The 26,207-nt window shown below is 42.4% G+C and overlaps 1 protein-coding gene across 2 annotated transcripts in view; it reads right to left on the bottom strand.

Moving 5' to 3' along the window:
- LOC311049439 (NACHT, LRR and PYD domains-containing protein 3-like) overlaps positions 1-25,383 on the bottom strand; it is a 56,207-nt gene extending 30,824 nt beyond the window's left edge. For both annotated transcript variants that reach the window (XM_084063009.1, XM_084063010.1), the window contains exons 1-7: positions 25,257-25,383; positions 16,299-16,382; positions 12,250-12,315; positions 12,042-12,164; positions 11,321-11,391; positions 8,502-10,311; positions 6,663-6,836 (exon numbers count right to left, since the gene is read on the bottom strand). In XM_084063009.1, coding sequence (XP_083919135.1) covers positions 6,663-6,836; positions 8,502-10,311; positions 11,321-11,391; positions 12,042-12,164; positions 12,250-12,315; positions 16,299-16,363 — 2,309 coding nt within the window. In that variant the 5' untranslated portion in view covers positions 16,364-16,382; positions 25,257-25,383. The remainder of the gene's footprint in view (positions 1-6,662; positions 6,837-8,501; positions 10,312-11,320; positions 11,392-12,041; positions 12,165-12,249; positions 12,316-16,298; positions 16,383-25,256) is intronic.
- Between the last annotated feature and the right edge of the window lie 824 nt (positions 25,384-26,207).

Raw genomic sequence — 26,207 nt, 5'->3', positions numbered from 1 at the left:
CCTGACACCTTCCTCCATCCGTTCTCTCAAAGTACTCCTTCCATTTTCTCAACACACTGTCCCTGCTTACTAGAACATTTACATCTCTATCCTTTATCACCTTAACCTGTTGCACATCCTTCCCATCCCTTTAACTCTGTCTAGCCAATCGGTGCAGATCATTTGCTCCCTTCTTGGTGTCCAACTTCTCATTCTCTTTACCTAGCCCTCACCATGCTTCTCTTCGCCTTGCCCATAATGCTCATGTTTATCACTCTGTCTGACCATCTCTTCAACTCAATCTGTTGATATACTCTTCCTTTAGGATTATATCTACCCCATTCCTCCTCTCGTCCACCGCATGGTAGAACAGTTAAACCCCCTCCAAAACTCATGGCCATGGATTGATAATCTCTCTAGAAGGGAGACCTGGTCTACAACAAGGATGGTGACATGTCTCCTAACATGTTTCCTTGTATGGCACTCATACAACTTGCTGGCATGCTTTGATGGTTATAAATGGTAACTCCTGTTTGATTTGGTGATTTGGTGATTGACCTCACAAAAGTAAAAAAAAATAAAAAAAATAAAAGTAGGCAAATATATGTTGAAATGCACAATCAGTCTAATTTTGGTGGCGATCTTGAAATAAATGGCCGCCATCTTTGATTTACGAGTGGCCCGGTTTCTTAAATCGAAGAGTGACCTCCAAAAATGATTTGTAGCAAATGTCACACTTGTGTCACCATTTGAACTATTCTCTTCTTTTTATCCAGAAATGAAACAGAAGTTTGTAACTATTTTGTGTAAAATTGTTTTTTATATTGAATGGTTTCCTCAACATTCAAACTTGTGTAATATGAAAAAAGTAAAAAGACAAAAAATGGAAACATTTACAAAACAACATATTTCCGTGATTTAACACTCCCATGACTGGGGTTTCACCATCCCATATGCTGCCTGACTTGCAGGTCAAAAAGGCTGTTTTTCCAGCTGTTTTTCAGCTGTTTTTCTCAATTGCACTCTGCTCAGTCAGTGAGCTCACATATGTTGTTGCAGGCAGGCAGAAACATTATAAAATAGGCAAACTTGTAATGGTAACTGCAGATTCTGTATGTAAAATCTTTATTAAAAATAAACGTATAAAACAGCGCGATCTGTAGCGTTACATTAAACTCTTGAGAGAAACATGGAGCCTATATGAACCACTGAGCCTCTGTCTAATTACGTGACTGTCTCTATTGTCCAAAACTCATGGATATCTCTTGACAAACCAATATTATTATTATTCATAATAATAATGTATTTATTTATTATTCATAATAATAATATTCACATTTGCCTGAGCGTAAAGCGTCTCCTTCTATCAGCTGTCCACGTCGCTGACAAAAGCCACAAGTGAACACATCGTTATGTTTCAAACATGTGCTCAATCCTGCGCAAAATATCTGATTTACAAGCCTAAAATAGTCGCTGCGTGACGTGCTTTATGCTTGTAGATCTGGTCTTTTTTCGCTGCTTTGCAGTGAAGGGGAAAGTGATCGGGTTGCCAAATTTTGCGAGAGAAATAATCAGTAAGGTCTATGAACATTTTACTGCATGAGTTGTGTCTGTCTGAGTGTGTGCCCTGAGAAAACAGTGAGGCATGAAGCAGTAATGTGCTGTCTGTCTCCTATATGTCATCATGATTTGTGTTTGTGAGGATCTCATTTTAAACAAGCTTAGTGCTTTATGAGCCTTCCAGTTTAGTAGACCGTGTACAGATGTTTTAATGGTGTGATGTTTCTTTTTATGCAACTGCCTATTGTTGCACTTTGAGATTTTCAAATGTAAAGTGCATTATACATAAAATATAGAAGTACTCTGTTACAAGTAAAAGTCCAGAATTAAACATTTACTTGAGTAAAAGTACAAAAGTATTGGTATCAAAATGTACTTAAAGTACCAAAAGTAAAAGTACTAAAATGTTAGAAAATAGCAGATCTACAAGCTCACAATGCGTCGCAATGTGACGCTTGTGAGCTTGTAGCAATGTTTTTATCTTTTACTTCATACAAAAACAAGCCCAAAGTCGCTTATAATAAGCAGACATGGCAACAGTGCACAGAGAGAGAGAGAGAAAGAGAGAGAGAGAGAGAGAGAGAGAGAGAGAGAGAGAGAGAGAGAGAGAGAGAGAGAGAGAGAGAGAGAGAGAGAGAGCAGCCCATTGTTGATTGCTCCGATCAAATACAACATTTAGTGGTTAGATTTACGGGGACAAAGCAGTTGTCATTTTTATTTCATTATTAGTAGACCTAGAGGAGAGAAGTCCCTTGGCCAGGCTGACAGTGAAATGCAAATCATCCATTAACTAGAACAATGACGGTCTGTGGGCCAGTGCGGGGGGTCTCGAGGTGTGAACGGCTCTGTGCCTGTGGGAGAAAGGGTGAGAGCGGTCCAAATAGCCGAAATATAACTGGGATGGTATATGTATAGCTAATTTCCTATTTATAAAACGTTTTAGATTAAAGACATGAAAGGGGAACTTCCTCAGAGCTTCATGAAAGAAGATAATCCACTTTAAATTCTTAAAATCGGTCAGATTGATGGGTTAGTCACGCGAGTGTTAAACAATTTCTAGTTTCCAGTTTAGTTTTTCCACCGAAACCGACCTCCAATGGACCATGTTCTCCCACCTTAAAGGAGAAATCCGGTCATTTTAAGTGTTATGTTTGATGTGTGTCAAATCACTTACCAACGTATAAATGAAAATCGCGTAAATCCACAGAGCCCCCTATCGACCCCCACCGTTGTCATTGTAGGAGGATATAGAATAGCCCAAATTCGCCTATTTTAACCAATGCAAAGTCTGTTTTTTTGCTTCTAGTACTCATTGTTGAGTCCCATGATAATGTAACAGGCGCTAAAACTCCCGACAAGCTAACGGCTAATAACAAACGAGCTAACGCTGGGGCTGCTTATCTCTCTGAATGGCAGCCCCAGGTTGCCAGGTCGGGAGAGAAACCAGCAACCAGCATTAGCTCGTTCTGTTATTAGCCGTTAGCTTGTCGGGAGTTTTAGCGCCTGTTACATTATCATGGGACTCAACAATGAGTACTAGAAGCAAAAAAACAGACTTTGCATTGGTTAAAATAGGCGAATTTGGGCTATTCTATATCCTCCTACAATGACAACGGTGGGGGTCGATAGGGGGCTCTGTGGATTTACGCGATTTTCATTTATACGTTGGTAAGTGATTTGACACACATCAAACATAACACTTAAAATGACCGGATTTCTCCTTTAAAGATCCTGACTTTGCAGACAATCTCACTCTATTTTCAACCAACTACTCCAACATACAGGATAAAACTGAAAGGATTCCAAGCAATACAAGCAACACAGGTCTCCGCCAGGCCGGGTTGCCCACCCAGGGCCCGCAAACATTGAAAGACAGTCATAGCCACTCATAATGAGATCTGAAATATCAAACTCATACAACTTGATTCCTCCCCACACACACACATGATGCACAGCCTGCGTAGCTAGTTCAGGCAGCCAACTCAAGGCAGCGCACCAACCTGATCAGGTGACCAGTCACATGCACTCTTCTCCTGATCTGGGCGGCTATTTAAACTTCTCTCCTGGCAGTGACATTGTACTGCTGTTGCTCTCCTCTGCTGTCGTTGCTGCCTCTCTGCTGTCTCCTCTGCTGTCTGTTGCCTTGCCTCACTGTCTGCTGCTGACCATCAAGTTTGCAATTACCCTTGGAGGTCTTAATTCATTCCCTGTAATTCTATTTGGCATGTAACTTAAAGGTAGGGTAAGTGATATTTTTTGGTTAAAACAAAAAGTATTTTGTTAAAAGGTTAAAGCACTATATTCTGATAGTAATCATTGCTATAGAGTGTTTGTTCAGTAACAGGAGTCTCCCCGTCTCTCCAGCTCTTTAATAAACAGAAAATGCATTTTCCGGTAGGTGTAAAAATCTCAGCCAATCAGGAGAAAGTACCCATTTTAAGCTTCATTTTTATAGTGTTCCAATTCCAATTTTGCCTGCTCATTTCTTAGTGTCATCAGTTCCAATTTCACTGTTTAATCAATATCCTGATGGAGTTCTCTATCCTTATTGGATAAAATTGGAAATGGAACTGAAACTGAAAAGAAAATGCATTTTCTGTTTCATAAAGAGCTGGAGAGACAAGGAGACTAATTTTACTGAACACACACTCTATAGCAATGAGTACTATCAGAATATAGAGCTATTTAATACTTATTTTAAACAAAGGTTTTTAACTTACCCTACCTTTAACTAAAATGTTCATGCTTACAGGGAATGAATGGAGACAGAGCCCTCACGCCAAACTATGCTTCATATATCTATGCTCAATTATGCTCAATACAAATATATTCTATATTCAATGAGTTGTCTAACTGAAATGTGTGCGTTGTCACTACAGTTGTATCCTACTGACTCACCTGCCAGTGAGGAGCCCCCACTGGGAGGACGTAGATCCTCCCCCCTAACACTCAGCACCTGCATGGCTGAGCTACCACACAGCTGTATGTAATTGAATATTATTAGTCTGTTCTTGTCCAAACAGCAAGGTGCAACAGTAGTTGCAGAGTGTTCCAGAACTTGCTTCTTTCATTTGCTTTTCATGTGCGTAAATGACCAACTTAAGTGCTGCTATTTGACTCTATATTTGTGTAAGTTCATAGTTTGTCCGTTTTGATAAAGTTGAGCTAAAGTAACATTGATAATCTCTCAAATGTTTGCTGATGTTCGTCGTGTTAATCCTACCTTAAGTATTTACTTTTTGGGTTAACTATGTTATAAGTTGTTATTATGGGGTTGATATGTTTGTATGAATGTTAACCTAAGTAGTTATTGTACACAAGATAATTAAGTCATTGTTCTATTCACCATATAATAATGTTCAGCAGACGTTCCCTTTTCATGTGTTGTTAGTATTGTATATGCTTGCTAGAATGCACTGTATTCTATACAGCTGTTTGATTCCAAGTGTGGGATGATAATGTTTGTTTGTTGATTATCATTATGCATATTGTATAATTGAAGTACATATTGTGTATGTCATTTCAGCAACCACATCACATGTCAAATCACTGCCGTAATAAATCACAGTGAGGAATACAAGGTGTCATCATTTATAGTTGTGAGAATTATCGTTTTTTTTGTTTGGTTTACTGACTGAATTATTCACTACAGTTCAGTTTCATTCTAATGACTCGTTCACCAGTTGGTTCAGTGCTTGACTAGAACCTTGGATAGACCACTGGAATAATCTAAATGATCATCAGTATTACATCTCATATATACTAACCTTTGTAAACAAGCTGTTGTTGTTTTCATCTTGAATTGACTAAACTAAATCCACATGTCAGAGAGTGTTAGGGAATTTTAGCAAGACGTTTGGACTATCTGTGAAAACATTTACAACCAATAGCTTTCTTCACCAATGTGTTCTTATAGGTGTCTAGAATCACCTCTCAATTAATGCAAACCCAAATCCTTGTGGAAAATCCTGGAGCAATATTTTCTTATTTAATTTTTCAGAATAGAATCAATTAAAAAACACCCCAATCCCATTGATTATACACTGTGCTTTACATTACAGCTTAACAATAACCAATATGATATATTAGATGGCCAGGGAGATATTAGATGGCCAGGGAGACATTTTTACTCAAAAATAATGGTTGGAATGGATTCAGCACCCCTGAAAACCCCTAGTTAGTAGTGATGCGCGGGTTGACCCGTAACCCGCGGGACCCGCGGGTCAACCCGCGGCGCGGGTGGGTCAAGTCAGAATTTCGGAGGCAATTATGCGGGCTGCGGGTGAGCGGGTCAGCCGCTCTCACACGCAAAAAAAAATAAAAAATCACATGCTCTTGTTTTGTCTTTATTCCTAATAAGAATAAGAATAATAACAATAAAACAGTTTGAATACACTTGGGGATTATTTTCTAACCATGATTTTACAGAATTAAAAAAAAATCGCGGGGCGCGGGGCGGGTTGAGCCATAGATTTATATATGGGTTCGCGGGGCGGGTTGAGGCGGGTTGGGTTCCGTCGCGGGGCGGGGCGGGGCGGGTCATGAAAAAACCCGACCCGCGCATCACTACTAGTTAGACACCTCACAAGTTAATTTTAGACTCCTAATTTGTTTCATATGTTCCCTCTGGGCTCCTTAACATTGATTGGCTCTCCAGGATTCTCCAAGAGGATTTGCATTAATTGAGAGGTGATTAGACAATGGTGAAGTAAGCTATTCGTAGTACATTTTTTCACAGATGGTTCAAACATCTTGCTAAAATTCCTTAACTAAGAGTGTTGTTATTATATTAGAGTAGTGATCTCTCTGTGGAAATGTTTTCAACCCAACTGTACATATTATTGCCTCAAGGTGATGTAACATTAGAAGGTTCATGATGGCTCGTTAAGTGCCTGTATGCACATTTCATTACAGACAGACAGACAGACAGACAGACAGACAGACAGACAGACAGACAGACACTCTCAGAGAGAGAGAGAGAGAGAGAGAGAGAGAGAGAGAGAGAGAGAGAGAGAGAGAGAGAGAGAGAGAGAGAGAGAGAGAGAGAGAGAGAGAGAGAGAGAGAGAGAGAGAGAGATAGATAGATAGATAGATAGATAGATATAAATAATAGCACTACTGACGTCAGAATCTTCAGTCTACAGTGAGGACTCTTCATTGCATCACAAAGCATCTTCACTGTAGCATCATCCAGGGAGACACTAGACATCTCCAGTTCAACCAGATGGGATGGATTAGAGCTGAGAGCTGAGACCAGGACCTCACAGTTTGTCTCACTGATGGTACATTCAGCAAGTCTGTAATTACACATTAAAAGAGAAAATGTGTAAAACAATTAGTTTATACAGCATCACACTACCAATAACAGCACTATCACAGCTAGCACTACTACTACTATTACTACTACTATGGAGGTAGAGATGATTCAATTAGTTTACTGTTATAATTATTAGTTATCTTAATAATAAAGGTAAATGTTTTAACTTAATTTGTTAATTTGTGACAACACACACACACACACACACACACACACACACACACACACACACACACACACACACACACACACACACACACACACACACACACACACACACACACACACACACACACACACACACACAATGACATTCACTCGTATCCATGACATCTACTACATTACCCATAAGCCTCACTGATCATTGGCCAATCACAAGAGCAAAACAACTAACACTCACAGTCACATGATGTGGTGATGAGTTCAAGCTGTCATTTCAGTCTAATGTTCAACATCCCACTATGTGTTACAAACATCTGTACTGTCTTCTTCATGGCAAGAAGTGTATTAGCTTATTAAGTTTGCCTTCAGGAAACAGGCTCTGTTCATGATTGGCTCAGCAGCAGATGTGAACTAAAAACACACGACACCTGTTTCCTGTTCAAATCTGCTGCTGAGCCAATCAAATGAAGCGATGAGAAACTGATCTAGAACAGGAAACAGGAATGTCACCGTATGGAAGAGGAACTACAGTCATACACAGAGCCTGTTAAGTATCTCATTACATAACTCTGATCCACTGCTCTTTAAACCACATGAACACTAGCCTCCCTATTCTGAGGTAAACATTCTGCAAAAATAGCCGATCTACAAGCTCACAACACTTTGTGATAATATGTAATATATGGCTTAACGTGAACATTGATTACCACTACTACTATCATTATTAATACTTTATTAATATAACTTTACTTTATCAGTGGTGGAAAAAGTACTCACATTTCTTACTTATATGTAAAAGTATCAATACTGCAATGTAGAAACACTCTGTTACAAGTAAAGGTCCGGTAATAAACATTTACTTGAGTAAAAGTACAGAAGTATTGGCATCAAAATATACTTAAAGTACCAAAAGTAAAAGTACTCAGTATGCAGAATGTCCGGTTTCACAAGTTACCGTTATGTCTAAAATGTATTAAAAATCATTTGAAAAAGCGTTGTGATGCGACGCGTTGTGAGCTTGTAGATCGGCTTTTTTTCAAATAGCCAAAGTTTAAATAGGGCTGAAATGGCTAATGTATGTTTGTAATAATAATCAAAATCTACAAAGTAACTAGTAACTAAAGTTTTCAAATAATTGCAGTGGAGTAAAATTACAATATTTGTCTCTGAGATGTAGTGGAGTAGAAGTAAAAGTATAGAAAATCGGAAGTAAAAGTACCTGAATATTTGACTTGAGTACTACATGTACTTAGTTACTTTCCAGTTTCCACCACTGCTTACTATTACTAATATTACTTCTATTATTTTATTAATAATAATAATAATAATAATAATAATAATACATTTGTAGATGTGTCTATAAACTAATCTTTTTCAGTGGTAGCATGACAGATTGTCAACATGTTGTGATGACAATCTGACTGACTGACTGCAGCTTTAGTATGATTTCCTCCATTTTGTTAAAATTCACATGAATACTAACCGAGCCTTTCTGCAGTTCCTCACAGCTGGCAGCAGTCTCTCTCGTCCCCAGGCTGATGTATTGTATTTGTCCAGGTCAAACTCATCCAGAACCTTCTCTGACATCAGCAGCATGTAGGCCAGAGCTGAACACTGGGTATCAGACAGATGTGTCTTAGATCTGTCCCCTGACTTCAGGTATTGTTCGATCTCCTGATGTACTGATTCATCCTTCATCTCCATCAAACAGTGGAAGATGTTGATACATCTGTCAGGAGAGTCATCATCATCAGCATTCATCTCCTTCAGGTTGTTGATGGCTCTCTGGATGCTCTCTGGACTGTTCTCTGTCTGACCCAGCAGGCCTCCTAATAGACTCTGATTGGACGGCAGTGAGAGGCCGTGAAGGAAGCGAATGAAGAGGTCCAGGTGGCCGTTTTTACTCTTCAGGGCTTTAAGCATGGCTTTCTTCAGGAAGTCATCCAGGGACATGCGACTGTTGTCATCTCCCAGGAATGTATTCAGAACCTTCGTGTTCCTCTTAGTGAAACAGTGGAACAGGTAAACTGCTGCCAGAAACTCCTGAATGCTCAGATGAACAAAGCTGTAGACCTTTGTCTGGAAGAGCACGCTCTCTCTTTTGAAGATCTCTGTGCACACTCCTGAGTACAGGGAGGCTTCAGTGACATCAAGATCACACTCTTCTAGGTCTTCTTGGTAGAACATGATGCTGCCTTTATCCAGATGTTCAAACGCCAGCCTGCCCAGCTTCAGAAGAACCTCCCAGTCAGTCTTCATGAGCTGCTGTTGACTCACCCCATCTGTCTCATCATACTTCTGCTTCTTCCTCCTTGTCTGGACCAACAGGAAGTGGCAGAACATCTCAGTCGGGGTTGTGGGCAGCTGTCCTGTCTTGTCTGTCTTCAACATGGTCTTCAACATGTCCTCCAGAACGGTAGCAGCGATCCAACAGACGAGTGGAATGTGACACATGATGTGGAGGCTCCTTGTTTTGTTGATGTGTGTGATGATTGTGCTGGCCAGCTTCTCGTCACTGAATCTCTTCCTGAAGTACTCCTCCTTCTGGGGGTCTGTGAACCCTCGTACTTCTGTCACCCTGTCAACACATTCGGAAGGGATCTGATTGGCTGCTGCAGGTCTGGTAGTTACCCAGAGGAGAGCTGAGGGAAGCATATTCTTCTTGATGAGGTCTGTCAACAGAACGCCCACTGATGATGTCACTGTGACATCAGAAACATTGTCATTGTTGCGGAAGTTCAGTGAAATTTTGCTTTCATCCAAACCATCAAAGATGAACACAGTCTTACAGGCAGCAAGCTGCTCTGCTGTGAGCTCCTTTAAGGTTGGCTGGAACTCATGGATCAGTGTGAGAAGACTGTACCGCTTATCTCTGACCAAGTTCAACTCTCGGAACGAGATCGGAATCAGGAGATCGATGTCTTGATTGGCCACGCCCTCCGCCCAGTCCTGAATGAACTTGTACACAGAGAATGTTTTTCCAATGCCGGCGATGCCCTTTGTCAGAACTCTTTGGAAGGGTGTCTCTGTGCCTGGTAAGGGGTTGAAGATGTCAGAGCACAGGATTGTGTTGTCAAGGGAGGTCTTCTCCATCTTGGATGCTCTCTCAAGCTGCCACACCTCATGCTGCTGATTAACCCCTTCACTGTCTCCATGTGTGAGGTAGAGCGTTGTGTAGATCCTGTTTAAGGGGGTTCCAGGTCCTGGTCCAGTGATGTCTTCTCTCTGACCTTCTGACCTCTGTGTCAGACTGGTCTTATAGGGCTTTAAAACCTCCTGCAGACTGACATCCACTGGAACACAACAGTTCATCAATGTTAAACACACGTTCAGTCATAACTTTAAATCCTATGGAAACATATGATTTATAATTTATATTCCCAGAATAAATACAGGATCAAATGTAAATAAAACACTCTGACTCTGAAACAACTCAAAAAAGGCAACAACAACAAAACTCTTTGACTAGTATACTTATGTATTTATGTATGTATTCATTCATTCATTTACTTAAGTTTATAGTTGTATTAATTTGTGAGTTATTATTGATTACATATATTTATTATTCAGGTTGTTTTTTTCTGAGCAGCAACTACATTAATGATATATTCATGTATGTATGTATGTATGTGTGTGTGTGTGTGTGTGTGTGTGTGTGTGTGTGTGTGTGTGTGTGTGTGTGTGTGTGTGTGTGTGTGTGTGTGTGTGTGTGTGTGTGTGTGTGTGTGTGTGTGTGTGTGTGTGTGTGTGTGTGTGTGTGTATGTATGTATGTATGTATGTATGTATGTATGTATGTGTATGTCATATACATACACATACATATACACGCACGCACGAACGCACCCCCATCTGTAAATATTTTGTGCCAGGGACCCCTCAGTCCTGTGACCAGTTTAAAAAACATTCCTTCCTTCCTTTTCAAGATTTCTTTGTTGTTGAAAATAGCAGATCTACAAGCTCACGACGCGTCTGTGTGAGCTTGTAGATCTGCTATTTTCAAATGGCCAATGTATACATGAATAGGTTTAAAGTGCTCATGTGGCCTAGTTGTTCTTCTGGGCTTGCTTTAATAGACCTGGTTGCTTATTTCTTTCGCAAAATCTGGCAACGCTGGCCAGCAGCAGTAGTAGTCAGGCTGTCTGTCTGTTTTGATCTTGAATTATATTTTAATTCATGAAGTGAATGTACAGTTAGTCTATCAATGGCTGTAAGCCCAGCAGTTAACCATGTGACCATGTTAATGTTAATAACAATTAATCAATTGAAAAAGTGCGCTGGTACACAAATACATCAGGCTTTACTTTGTACAATGCTGGTGGGATGGTCACACACTGAACCCCTGGATGGATCCTCAGTACTGATGTTCCTCTCTCTGTGGACACACACACACACACACACACACACACACACACACACACACACACACACACACAGTGATTACCTGAAGCTAGTAACTAGTGATGGACGGTAACAGACTAGTTAGTACTAGTTATATAGTAAACACTGAACTAGTAAAATGATGTTTGAATAAATGTTTGAATAAAGGACATTATGCCCTGACTGTGTGTGTGTGTGTGTGTGTGTGTGTGTGTGTGTGTGTGTGTGTGTGTGTGTGTGTGTGTGTGTGTGTGTGTGTGTGTGTGTGTGTGTGTGTGGCCTAGAAATTCTGCTCTAAATGCAACTGATAGCCTAGAAAATAAATAAAAAGCGGTGGAATCTGCATCATGTCTATTATAAATATGCTACAAGCAATACATCGTTTGACATAATTTTTCTTTTTTATATATGTGTTGTGCTGGGCGCATACTATTTTATTTGAGGTTTGGCACTGTTGTAATTGATTTTGCATGAAGAATAGAGCATTCTAACGACATACGCACAGCTTTGATCCCTGGTAAGACCACCTCGGGGCTGACTTGAGACATGAATGAATCTGACAGCTAGTGAAGGAATTGTCGTAAATGCCGGTACGATCAAAATATGGTCATAAATTGCTTAGTGAATCCGGGCCATTGATCTTACTGTGAGTGTGAAGGTCCAGGTTCATCACTGATGGTTGAAGAGAGTCCAGTAGAAGATGGAGAGAAGATGCCACTCGTTGTGCTGCTGGGAGCTGGAGAGACTGGTCTCTGACTCTGGTCACCTCTGTTATCATCACAATCACACAACACTGGTTCATACAGTACATTCCTGATCAAACTAACATGAATTAAAGTTTACAGTTACTTACTTTGTCTGGGAGTCTGGTTCATTAATGTGTTCTGGAGACTCTGGTGTCTGTCTCTGGTCGTCACTTCTGGAATCATAACAATCACACAAACATTAATTACTGAATGTTTGAGAACTATTTATAAACCAGTCTCTAGTTCTCTGTCTACTGGCTCTTCATTCTAGATTCTAGGAACCTCTGTGCTTTCACGGAACCGAACGAGTTTCCACCAGTTTTAAGCAGAACCAATGTACTTACTTACTTACTTATTTATTTATTTATTTAAAGAGATATCTCAACTGTTCTTTGCTAATATGACCCCAGGGAACAACTTAGAAACTGTGTGTAAGTCTCTATCCGAGTCAAAAAACCTTAAAATGACCATAACTGGTGCACTACTTCCAACATGGATCTATCTGCTAAACCGTTGGAGCTACAGATTTTGCTCAAATATCAAAATGTTCAGAATACTTATGTTTAAGGAAACATAGAAAAGCGTAACATTTCTAATTAGAATCTACGTTACGTCTTAATATGAATCTTCACTCATCAGCACTCTGAGGTACAGATGAGAACTGATATGTTTGTGCAAAAGAATTGATTCTTCTTTTTTCTTCAAAAACTGTTATATAATACTAGAGCTCCGGGCGCCCTATGGGCGCCCTGCCCCCTAGCCGCGCACAGGGCTCTAGCTTGCTTATTTTGGGGTTACAAAATCGTGGGATACAAAATGTACAAACAAAAAAAATACATGGGGAACCCCCTGGGGGTCCACAGACCCCCTCGTGGACCCCCTGGGAGTCTTGGGAGCCGCGCGAAACATCGCGGACCCCTTCAGACCCCATATAGATCCACCGTCTTGCTCCCTCTGGCTTTTGTTTTTTCATGAACCTGCTTGCTTGTTTCTGCCGCTTGTTTTTCTCCAACCTGGCAATCCTGACTGACTGGCGAGTCGGTTCGGGTGACTGTTAGAGGCTGCGTTTAGACGCTGGCGTGGGTAACAATACATTAATAATGTATTGTTTGGGATGTGCATGGCACGAAAATGATGGACATATTAGCGTGAGTGTGGTGGGATAGAGACATGACCAAAGAAAAAGGTAAGCAAGAGCGGGGGTTGAAGTGAAGGGCTCGCGTCTGTTGTTGTTGTGCAGATGCAGAGAGATTTCAATGGCCGACGCTTCATTTTGCGTCGGGTGTGGCCGTCGGCACTCGGGTGTGCTCACGGTAAACGGTGCTAAAGTGTTTCCCCGTCCGGTGTGGTCGTTAATGTGGTGAGTTGAATGAATTATGCTCCGAGGAGGCAAATGTGTAGTGAGCAATGAAAAGTAGCCTACGCCTCCCGTAAATTCATGGCACACGTTGTGGCCAGTGAGGTGACATGTGATATGTTGAGTATGTGATATGTTGAGATTTTCCAAATGTATAGATGGATAGCATTTAAATAACAATCTTTTTTTTTAATCATTTATAATACATATTGTGACAATATATTTTAGATATTGTCATCTTTAGAGCAGTGGTTCTCAAAGTGGGGTCTGGGGACTCCCCCGGCTCCTTGAGGTGCCCCCAGCAAGGGTCAGTTCAAACCTATTTTATACTTTAACTATTCGAAAATAGCTGATCTACAAGCTCACAACATGTCATATCGCAGCCTGTTTTAAGCTTGTAGATCGGCTATTTTTGGTAACATTTTCATAATGTTTGAGAACCACTAGAGTTTTCAACTGGCCTGAAAATTACAATTCAAACAAACAGACCTGGCTGAGTTGAAGCCTGAGTCATATACCCCCCCTAAACCCCCCACCCCCCACACCCCCATGCATACACTACAAGCTCATAACGTGTCACAATGTGACCTGTTATGAGCTTATAGATCGACTATGTTCAAAACATTTTGATACATCTTGAGACATATTAAACACAAGTCTTCTCTTATGGGGGTCCCTGGCAGAACATATTGTCAGATGGGGGTCTGTAGACACATACATTTCAGTTTGATATGAACATGTGTGAGAAACAATGATTTAGTTTTCAACAAGCCTGAAAATTACAATCCAACCAGAAGAGACCTGGGGCCTGTTCCTCAAAAGAGAATTAAAGCTTAAGCCTGGCTTTAACACCTATCCTGGCTTAATTTAGCCAGGATTAGGGCTGAATCGGTTCCTCAAAAGCTGAATTAGCTTGAAGATTAGTTTAGCCAGTTCACCCGGGCTAAGTTTAGCCATGAGCCGATTCCTCAAAAGAGAATTGAAGCAATCCTACCTTAGTTACCATGGCAATTTAGCTGTGAAGTTAGCCTGGTCAGGAGCAGGCTAACAGCCAAGCTTACTTAATCCAGTGCCTTGTTCTTCAAGTTTTTCCACAGTTAATTCAACACATGTGTTTGAATATGGACTCATTTTAATGACCTTGCATTCAAATAAAATGAAATAAATACAATCAGATATAATCAAATTAATTATATTACTGAAATAGTGTGTGACCATGAATCATAATTGTTTCACAATGACTCATGGGATGTCATTGTCACTCTGTTAACACTATAGTTCATATTGTTGTTAGATGTTTGATAATATATAACAGATTTTTTTTTTCACTGAATGTAAGTCAATGAGGAGCATATTTTAAATTATCAATTTCTAGTCAATGGAGAAATTATTTTTTATTTCTTGTCCACCTTTGGAGTTACATCATGATGGCAAGGTAACTACACAACCCAAACCTCTACCAAAGTGGTCTTGCAAATGTGGGGTTATTGCGTGTCTCCCCCCCCCCCCCCTGTCCCCCGCTCATCCCGTCGCGGCCCCCAGTCGCGGTCAACCCCCCCGGCGTCCCGTCCCGTGCGTCCCGTTGCCGTCCTGTCCCGTCGCGCGCACGCACACACACACACACACACACACACACACACACACACACACACACACACACACACACACACACACACACACACACACACACACACACACACACACACACACACACACTCTGTGTGTGCTTGCAATACTTTGCCACGCTTTCTCCCTGGATCTATTTATTCAACACAGTCGCTTATAATACATTTTAGATTTTACTTCCTTGTATGATTTCATGAGCTGCTGCAATGCTGCTGTTCAGCCACAGAGAGGAACGCCGCTCTGGTTTTGGACTCCATGATTGGTCAAGTTCAAGGATTCTGCTATCGACTTTCATGGTCTTTTATAGAAATACGTGAAGCCTGGCTTCATTATCCTGGCTGGACATAGCCTGGCTTGACAAGGCCTAGCTCGACAAAGTCGCTCCTTTTCAGCCTGGCTTTGCTTCGAGGAACGGAATAAACGAGGCTTATATGGTCCCGACTTTGTCAAGTCTGGATTTGGCTTAAGTCCAGGCTTAGTTTATTCACCTTTTGAGGAACAGGCCCCTGGTTGAGTTACATTACATTACATTACAGTCATTTAGCAGACGCTTTTATCCAAAGCGACTTACAATAAGTGTATTCAACATGGGTAGGGAACAAAACTACTAATCACCAGAAGTTTTAAGTGCATTTCCTGCAAAAACAAGCAACCAAGAGTATACCTAGCGCTAAGGTAAAAGTGCAATATATCAGCTACCTACTGTATTAAACAGATGAGACAAAAATGGCAAAATCAAATGAGCAGGAGCTAAAACAAATAAGTGTATCGACTAAACAAGATCCAATAAAACAATACAAAAATAAAACAAGAGTTCGTACAACTAGTTAACAACAAGTAGGCCAGGCAGAGAGGAAGGGTAGTGTTTCCTGAAGAGGTGGGTTTTCAGCCTGCGGCGAAAGATGGGCAGTGACTCTGCTGTCCTGACATCAGTGGGAAGCCCATAACCCCCATAACCCCCTACACCCCCATACCCCCACACGCCCAGGGGGGTCCCCAGCTAAGTCTAACCACTTTAACCATATTTAGTACTTTGATTAATCGAACATTGCCGATCTACAAGCTCACAATGCGTCACATTTTGATAGATCTTGTTGTTAATGTATGTTATGTACTGTCAAAGAAACCTGTTTTATAAATGAATGGTTGGTGAATGAGGCTCAGTGATCTTACCTTGAGTCTGGTGGTTTGTCTTCATTGCTGGTTCCCTCCTCCACTCTGTCCCCAGAGACACTCATCTTCTGGACTTTAACACATCTATGATGCACAGAGAACACAAAGAAGACACACTTACAAGCTGTACTCAGGCTGTTAGAACATCCTAACCCGTTAGCTGACTATAAATATATGTGCATTTTAACTCATTGAATCCAGAAATGTGTATTGCTAAATTAGACCGGTGGCGCTATAACAGGGCATTGTGGAAAGGGTGGCATTTGTTCCTCAACGTAGTGCAAATGTGCGAGCAAAGTTTCACCGCAATCAGACGCTGTGTTCATGATTTGCGGCATTTTGTTCAAAACGGGCCACTCCTGCAAGCTTTAGATGTGAATCTTAGCCTAACAGGATGGAATATGAAAAATGATCAGTCTTGATCACATGACTATAGAGATCATGTGTACCGATTTGCATGACATTTGGATAAAATCTGAAGGAGTAATATCCAAAAATGTGTTTTACATAAGTTGGCCTCCTGGTGGCGCTATAAAAGGCAGATGTGAAAAATGCAGGACTAAGGTTTTTCCTTGGCCTCTAGGGAGTGTGCATACAATGTTTTACACAGAGCGGTGCAGTTACAGGTAAAAACAGGAATCGGCCTGTTATAGCGCCACCATGAGGCTGATTTGAAAGAAGTGGCATTTCTTCCTCGGCCTAGTGGGAACATACGCACAAAATCTCCTGCAAACTTTGGAAGGCATTCTTAGCCAATCAGGATGGAATATGAAAAATCTGAAAGACCGGTTTCGTTTAATGACTATAGAGATACTGTGTACCGATTTGTGTGACGTTTGGACAACATCTGTAGGAGTACTGTCAATTTTTTTTTGTTGCAGAAAGCGGCCTCCTGGTGGCGCTATAACAGGCCCATGTGAAAAAAAATTGGGGCAGAGGTTGAATTGGCATCCAGGGAGTGTGTGTGCACAGTTTCGCTGCGATCAAGACAACGGTGCCAGAGATTAGCTGTTCACAGACGGACGGACGGACGGACGGACGGACAGGGTAAAAAACACACTCTCTCTCCATGCCTTTCGGCCTGGTGGAGACAGATAAAGGTGACAGCAGGACAGTCCATAAAATAGAACATGTGTTCCTCGCCCCACATGAACAGAACAGTGGGTCCTGATCCAGAACCAGTGTTCTAAATGGGTCTCATTCACCAACCATTCTTAAGAAGACATTTCTTCTTCAGATCCACTCACAGAGTTTTCACCAACATTCTGACATTCACCATGTTTTCTTCTCTGTGATTTGTTCTCATGTAAGAACAGGATCTATGCTGAACACTCTTAGTCACTGATATGACCCCCAGGGGTCCTTGAGGGGGTTCCAGGGGGTCCCCAGTAAAACGAGGAACAGTCTAACCCAGGGGTCTTCAACGTTTTCAGCCTAAGGACCCCCTAGTTGAGAGAGAGATGAAGCAGGGACCCCCATCTATATTGTATACAAATGCCAAAAATAGCCGATCTACAAGCTCAGCTGCGAGGCGTTGTGAGCTTGTAGATCGGCTATTTTTGGCTAAAGTTCACCTCAGAAAGGGGATGGGGTTAAGGTAAAAAAAAAAATCCTATCACACAAAGATTTGGCGGACCCCGTGTAGTAACTCTGAGGACCCCATAGGGGTCCCGGACCCCCTGTTGTCTAACCACTTTAACCCTATTTAATACTTTGGCTATTTGAAAATAGCCGATCTACAAGCTCAAAGCGTGTCGCATCGCGACCTGTTTTGAGCTTGTAGATCGGCTATTTTCGAAACATTTTGATAAATGTGGAATTTATTGACATTTTTGGAAAATTATTCAAATACAAATCTTCTCCTCCTTGATATGAACATGTTTGAGAAACTAAACACTGATTTAGAGTAGACCAACCCCCCGCCCCCCCATAGACCCCCCCATACCTCCCTCTCACCCCATACACCCCATTGCACCACCATACCCCCCCCGCCCTCACCATATCATCTTATTGTCATGACACAGCAGTACTTCAGTAGTGAAAGTGTCTCCATACTTTACACAGATATAATGCATGTATTGGAACGTTCAATAAGCTGCATTTTCATGCTTTGTCCAGTAGAGGGCGGCCCTACTTCATGTGTCAAACCTACAGCCACATCATTCTGCACAGACACCACATATGCACACGTGCACACACATGCACACATGCACACGTGCACTAATCTCTCGATCTGAGCTGTGCTACTGAATCTGTCGTTATTATCATCATTATTATCATAATTTTTTTAATGTTATTTAATTCTTATGTTTGCCTGATTTTACCATCTCTATTTGACCAATATAAATCTACAGTCACATAAATAGATCTTTATCTATCTCTCCCAAGTAGCACTCCATCTCTTCTTTGATCAATACACACTGAATCAGTTATCTTAAAAAACTAGCAAATCTACAAGCCCTTAAACAGATCTTTATCAATATATGCATACAGTCACTTTAAACTCTTTCAGCCTGGAGTATTAGTTATTTGGGCATCAGTGTAGCTATTAAAGCCATGAGCAGATCTACAAGGCAAGCTCACACCCCTCGTGAGCTTGTAGATCTTCTAATTTCACTAGGCTATTTGAATGCATTCGCCACACGTTTTTAGCTTTAATTTCTCTCATCAAAATTGATATAGATAATAAATGGCCAACAGCAGCAGCAGTTTGTGCTTTTAAACGCCCACTCCTCCCACAGCCAATGACATTCATTCATTTTGTCAGATTGACAGTTCAGCGACGAATGAGAACAAAGAAGGTTGCAGATCCGGTCTGTGTGAGCCTCATGTGTTCAAACCCAGACAGTAGGCGGGCTCTAGACCGGATCTGAGTAATGAGAAGTGAATAGGAACCGTCCTCCCGCTAATCCACAATATGATCGCCTGGTCCGCATTTGCGGGAGATTTATGGTCGCTCACGGGTGTCGCTCGCGCCACGGGCGTTGCGTCGCTTGCTACCCCTCTGTTACGCCACCGCACACGCACACACACACACACACACACACACACACACACACACACACACACACACACACAAAAATCTTGTTGCATTTTTTTAATGCCATTACTATTATTATTATTGTCCTCCTGCCTTCATTTTTATCAAAAGTGCCCCATTAACAGCCTATTATTGGACAATAACCCCCTTTGAGGATCCTTGGAGAGGCTGCTGTGCTGTTGTACCAGAAGCTCTTCCCTTAAGGCCTGAGGCCATTCTTACAAATGTTTTCTAAATCCTAACAGTTTTTTGAAAAAGAATAAAAAAATAAATAATTCAAGATTTTTCAAAAATAGCAGATCTACAAGCTCATAGCGCGGCACTCTGTCACAAAGATTGTGACATTCATCATGTTCTTCATGTAAGAACACAATCTATGAAGAACACTCTGAGTCACATTAGAACTTATATGACCCCAGGGGTCCTTAAGGGGGTTCCAGGGGGTCCTCAGCAAACAGCGAACAGTTTAACCACTTTAACCCTATTTGACTGTTTGAAAATAGCAGATCGACAAACTCACAACGTGTCACATCACATCCTGTTTTGAGCTTGTAGATCGGCTATTTCCAGATTTTCATAATTTTTCAAATTTTCAAATTTTTACATGTCACAGTGACACATACAAGTCAATGTGGGGGTCTGCAGACACATACATGTCAATGTGGGGGTCTGCAGACACATACAAGTCAATGTGGGGGTCTGCAGACACATACATGTTAATGTGGGGGTCTGCAGACACATACAAGTCAATGTGGGGGTCTGCAGACACATACATGTCAATGTGGGGGTCTGCAGACACATACAAGTCAATGTGGGGGTCTGCAGACACATACATGTTAATGTGGGGGTCTGCAGACACATACATGTCAATGTGGGGGTCTGCAGACACATACAAGTCAATGTGGGGGTCTGCAGACACATACAAGTCTGTTAGTCTCCCAGCCAATCCCTGTGTTGATTGTGGTTATGTTTCACCTGTGTCTTGTTAGTCTTTGTCTATTTAAACCTCCCTGTGTTCAGTGTTCCCTTGTCAGATTATAGTTCATGTCATGGTGTGTCCTGTTGTATGTCCTGCCTTAATGTCAGTTTGTATGCTGATTTTATTAATAAATCTTCATTGAACCTTCTCTGCCTGCCTGGTTCTGCACTTGGGTCCAAAACTTGTCTCATATCGTGACAGTATAATCTGACCAAATGGACCCAGCAGAACAGAGACTTTTCCAGCAAAGAGTGGATGAATTTGATAATGCAGTGACTTGCCTCATTGCCTCCACTCTCAATCAGCGTGCTGAATTTGAAAAGAGGATTTCGACCCAGCAGCTGTGGTTCCAGGAAAGGCCATGGGTGAGCCACTTTGTCCCACACTTGAATGACGTCTGTGAGCGGCTAAAGAACTTTATTGGCTCCACCTCAGTCACCCCTGCTTCCCAGCCTGCTCCTCCTGTCAGGATCGGGGCCCTGAACCTGCAACCTGCCAGCCCCAATCCTGCTCTACAGAAGATCCAGCCCATTGACTTCATAAGCTATATTCAGAGCAGGGTGAAAGTCCCTGTGTATTCTGACCCAGATTCAGACGATGACCCATACCTAGGCACCAGCCTGGCTCTGGGAGATCTCCGTGGGGTCGGTGACCAGAACATCGTCCTGGGTCGTGTTGCCAATGCTGCCAGTGTGCAGTCGAAGCCTCGTAAGAGGTCTGGTCGCCGCCGCTCCCGCCGCCACCGGCGCACCCAATTGCCCACCAATACTGAGTCACCCCCGCCCAGCGATGACGAGACCCTGCTACTGCCCAGCGCCACAGAGGCCACATCGCAGCAGCTCAGCGCCACAGAGGCCACATCGCAGCAGCTCAGCGCCACTAAGGCTCCGCCGCCGAAGCTCAGCACCATAGAGGCGCCGCCGCAGCGTGCCGCCACTAAAGCTCCGCCGCCGCAGCTCAGCACTACAGAGGCTCCGCTACAGCAACTCAGTGCCACTGAGGCTCCGCTACCGCCTTGTGCTCCACCTGAACCCCTGTCAGCTTTCTCAGCTGACAAACCTGACCAATCTGAACATTATGGACTTCCACCGGCACTCCAGAGGTCAGTCTTCGCCCCAGTCCCACCGCCCATCAACCCTTTTGTTCCCCGGGTCTCAGGGCCTCAGTTTCCACAGACTCTTGCCTCTCCCCAGCCCCCTCTGCTCTGCTCTGGAGCTCCATGCCCCAGAGGTTCGGTTGGACCACAAACCAATCCGTTGACTGGTCTTCCGATCTGTATGTCTGCCTGTCTCTCTGTCTGTATGTCTGCTAGCGTGTATGCCAGTCTTCTTGTGCGTTTGTCTATTCCCCAGTCCTCTAACCTGTTTACCCCCCTGTTATGTCAGACTGCCTGTTTGTCCGCCTGTTTGACTGTCTGTCAGTTAGTTTGTTTGTCTCTTGGTTTGTCTCAGTTTGTGCCTGTCTGTATGTCTGTGTGCTTGTCTGCGTGTCTTCCCACCTGTCTTTCTGTGTGAGTTCTAGCCTTGCCCTGACATGCAGTCCAGTATTAAGTTCTATGTTTTTGTTTTCTATAATTAATTCTCTATAGACCCTCCATTCCGAACCCCCTCCACCCACCCTGCTAGGTGTTCTGACAATGTTTTTTGGATGTCTGGAATCCATCCTTTGAGGGGGGGTACTGTCAGGATCCTTGTATTTTGTGTATAATTTCCTGTTATCCTTGTACTTTTATTGTGTAGTATTGTTCCTAGTGTTTCCTGTCTGCCCTAGTGTTTGCTACCTGTCTTGTCTCTCCTCCCTGTGATTACTTGTTTCTCCACCTGTGTACTGTTAGTCTCCCAGCCAATCCCTGTGTTGATTGTGGTTATGTTTCACCTGTGTCTTGTTAGTCTTTGTCTATTTAAACCTCCCTGTGTTCAGTGTTCCCTTGTCAGATTATAGTTCATGTCATGGTGTGTCCTGTTGTATGTCCTGCCTTAATGTCAGTTTGTATGCTGATTTTATTAATACATCTTCATTGAACCTTCTCTGCCTGCCTGGTTCTGCACTTGGGTCCAAAACTTGTCTCATATCGTGACACTTCTCTTGGCCAGTGCACACTTGTAAAAGAGACACTAGTCTCAATGTGATTTCTCTGGTTAAATAAAGGTTAAATAAAAAATAAAAAAATAGGGTTAAAGTGGTCAGACTGTTCCTCAATTTGCTGGGGACCCCCTGGAAACCCCTCAAGGACCCCTGGGGGTCCCCAGACCCCACTTTGAGAAGCACTGCTCTAAAGAGAGAAGATTGTTGTGTTTTAAACTCAGTTCAGTGTTGATTGGCTTGAGAGGAAAATATAATACAAATCATTTTAATGAGGCATGGTGTTGTGGACCCCCAGGGAAAGACCCCCACAGTGACATGTACAGTATGTGTCTGCAGACCCCCACATTAACATGTATGTGTCTGCAGACCCCCACATTAACATGTATGTGTCTGCAGACCCCCACATTGACTTGGAGAAACAAGTAATCACAGGGAGGAGAGACAAGACAGGTAGCAAACACTAGGGCAGACAGGAAACACTAGGAACAATACTACACAATAAAAGTACAAGGATAACAGGAAATTATACACAAAATACAAGGATCCTGACAAGAAGAGGCAAATAAAATGTTACACAGCTCTGCCAGTAACGACAATACAGGACATAACAAAACAAAGACGAAACATGACATCCATAATACCAAAGACCTACTACCAATAGCACCAAAATACAGACTATTAAAAGGCTAAATACCAACAATACATCATAAAACTAATATAAGACTAAGATCACAGCATATGCTACTCGTCAAATCAGGAGCAATGGCTGGAGAGTGTGCCCATGGCAATCCTCTTAAAAGACACTAGAGGGATCAATGAAGCCAATTTTAACTTTAACAGTTCAAAATTAGCCGATCTACAATCTCACAGCTCATAAAATGTGGAATCATTTTGACATTTTAGAACAAATATTAAACACAAACATTTAATGGCAGAACATATGGGGGTCTGCAGCCAAATACATTTCAATCTGGGGGTCCCTGACATGAAAATGCCAGAACAGAAGAGCCTGAGCCCCACCACCCTAAACCAACCCCCCAACCCCCCCCCCATTATTTCATTAACTTAACTAGAAAAAGTGCTCCTCGGAGCACAGGTCTCCGCCAGGTCAGGTAGGCTATTGTGGCCTCCTGGTGGCGCTATAATAGGCCAACGTGAAAAGGGTGCCATTTCTTCTTAGGCCTTGCACGACAGTCGGACACTGCATTCATGATTTGAGGCATTTTGTCAAAAACATGTGTTTCGCTAAATTAGACCTGTTGGTGGCGCTATAACAGGCCAATGTTAAAAGGGTGGCATTTGTTCCTCAACATAGTGTGAATGTGCGTGCAAAGTTTGAGCGCAATTGGACGGTGCATTCATGATTTGCAGAATTTTGTTCAAAACAAGCCAATGAATAATGCAAACTTTAGATGTCAATCTTAGACAATCAGTATGGAACATGAAAAATCAAACACATCCGTCGTGATCACATGACTATAGAGATCATGTGTACCGATTTGCGTGAAATTTGGATAAAATTGGAAGGAGTAGTATAAAAAAATGTGTTTTACACAAGTCGGCCTCCTGGTGGCGCTATAAAAGGCAGATGTGAAAAATGCGGGCAAAGGTTTTTCCTTGACCTCTAGGGAGTGTGCATACAAAGTTTTACACAGATCGGTGCAATTATAGGAAAAAACACGAATCGGCCTGTTATAGCGCCACCATGAGGCTGATTTGAAAATTTTCAAATGGTAGTTCTTCCTCGGCCTAATGGGAATGTGCGTGCAAAATGTCACGGAAATTGCATGCTGTGTTCATGATTTGAGGCATTTTGTTCAAAACGGTGCACTCCTGCAAACTTTGGAAGACATTTTTAGCCAATCAGGATGGAATATGATAAATCTGAAAGACCCGTTTCGTTTAATGACTAGAGAGATACTGTGTACCGATTTGTGGGATTTTTGGACAAAATCTGTAGGAGTACTGTCAAAAAATGTGTTTTGCACAAATCGGCCTCCTGGTGGCGCTATAACAGGCCCCTGTGAAAAATTTGGGGCAGAGGTTCTGCTCTGGTATCCAGGGAGTGTGTGTGCACAGTTTGGCTGCGAGCAAGCCAACGGTGCCGGAGATTAGCTGTACACAGACAGATCGAATGACGGACGGACGGACGGACGGACGGACGGACGGACGGACGGACGGACAGGGGGTAAAACATACTCTCTCGCCATGCCTTTCGGCCTGGCGGAGACAATAACAAAATGGCCACCATGTGAATATGGTGAATACCACCTCCCTGTCGCCTCATACCCCCACATGCACCACCATACCCCCCCCCATGTCTCAGACCAATCAGATCAGTTGCTACAATATTCATAACAACACATTATGAACTGTCCTGTGTGTGTGTGTGTGTGTGTGTGTGTGTGTGTGTGTGTGTGTGTGTGTGTGTGTGTGTGTGTGTGTGTGTGTGTGTGTGTGTGTGTGTGTGTGTGTGTGTGTGTGTGTGTGCGCGCGCGCGTGCGTGCGTGCGTGTGTGTGTGTGTGTGTGTGTCACTGTATGAGGAAGTGGCTGCAACAACAAAGAGGAAGACAGACAGACAGTGAGTTGTAAAAAGAGGAAGAGAGAGAGAGAGACAGAGAGAGAGAGAAAACATGTCACGACGATCTCAGATTATATAAACATGTTGTTGAATATGAACAACTGTTGACGGCACTCCCCAGGGCTATGTACTAGGTCCACTCCTTTCCCCCTCCATTACACTAAATCTATTCACCAAAAATAGCAGATCTACAAGCTCACAGTGTGTGTAAATGAGCTTGTAGATCAGCTGTGAACGGTGTCATATAGTTTATGATACAGTAACATTCTTACCTGGTAAGATGAGCTCATCAAGTCAGAGGTTGTTGTGTGTAGTTGTGTGTCAGTTGTTCAAAGTCTTGTTGTTGTTTGTTACAGCGTCACACGTCAAAGTAAAGTTACAACTCTGTGTCTTCCTGCTTCCATAAGAACGAACACTTCCTGTTTGAACTTTGAACTGATGGCGAAGACAGTGAGAGGGGCGGAAACATGTGTGTGTGTGAGAGAGAGAGAGAGAGAGAGAGAGAGAGAGAGAGAGAGAGAGAGAGAGAGAGAGAGAGAGAGAGAGAGAGAGAGAGAGAGAGAGAGAGAGAGAGAGAGAGAGACATGTACATGTCTTGACAAACTATTAAGGTGTGTAAAAATACCTATCATACCGGTGCCCAAAAGGTAGATTGCGATCTACCAGTGATCACAAATGCTATGCGGGTAGAACACATGACATGTTACACGCCCCTAAAGAATTATTATTACAATATTTGAAAATATTTATAAACAAAACTCCTCTTTTAGGCATCTGTCACTTGGATTAAGGAGACTTGACTGACATCATGAAGGACCTATCAGCTCCCTTCATGGCTTCTATAGAAGGCAATGCAATGCTTTGTTTTAAAGAGTGTTGCTCTCAAACGTCAGTACTTAGTATTATACAGTTATATTACAATGTGTGAGGGAAACAAGTTGCCTCACAAAAGTAGTTCTCAAGTCAAAAAGGTGTCGGCACTCCTAGCTCCTTTACACCAAATGTCATTACTAAAAACAGCCGATCTACAAGCTCACAACGTGTCCAAACAGACAGACAGACAGACAGACAGACACACATGCAGGTGGGCAGACAGACAGACAGACAGACAGACAGACAGACAGACAGACAGACAGACAGACAGACAGACAGACAGACAGACAGACACACATGCAGGTGGGCAGACAGACAGACAGACAGACAGACAGACAGACAGACAGACA

This window comes from Gymnoscopelus microlampas, assembly GCF_963454915.1.
Source record: "Gymnoscopelus microlampas genome assembly, chromosome: 1".
NCBI lineage: Eukaryota > Metazoa > Chordata > Actinopteri > Myctophiformes > Myctophidae > Gymnoscopelus > Gymnoscopelus microlampas.
Note: the sequence above shows the minus strand (reverse complement) of the source record. Positions and strands in the feature narration are given on the sequence as shown.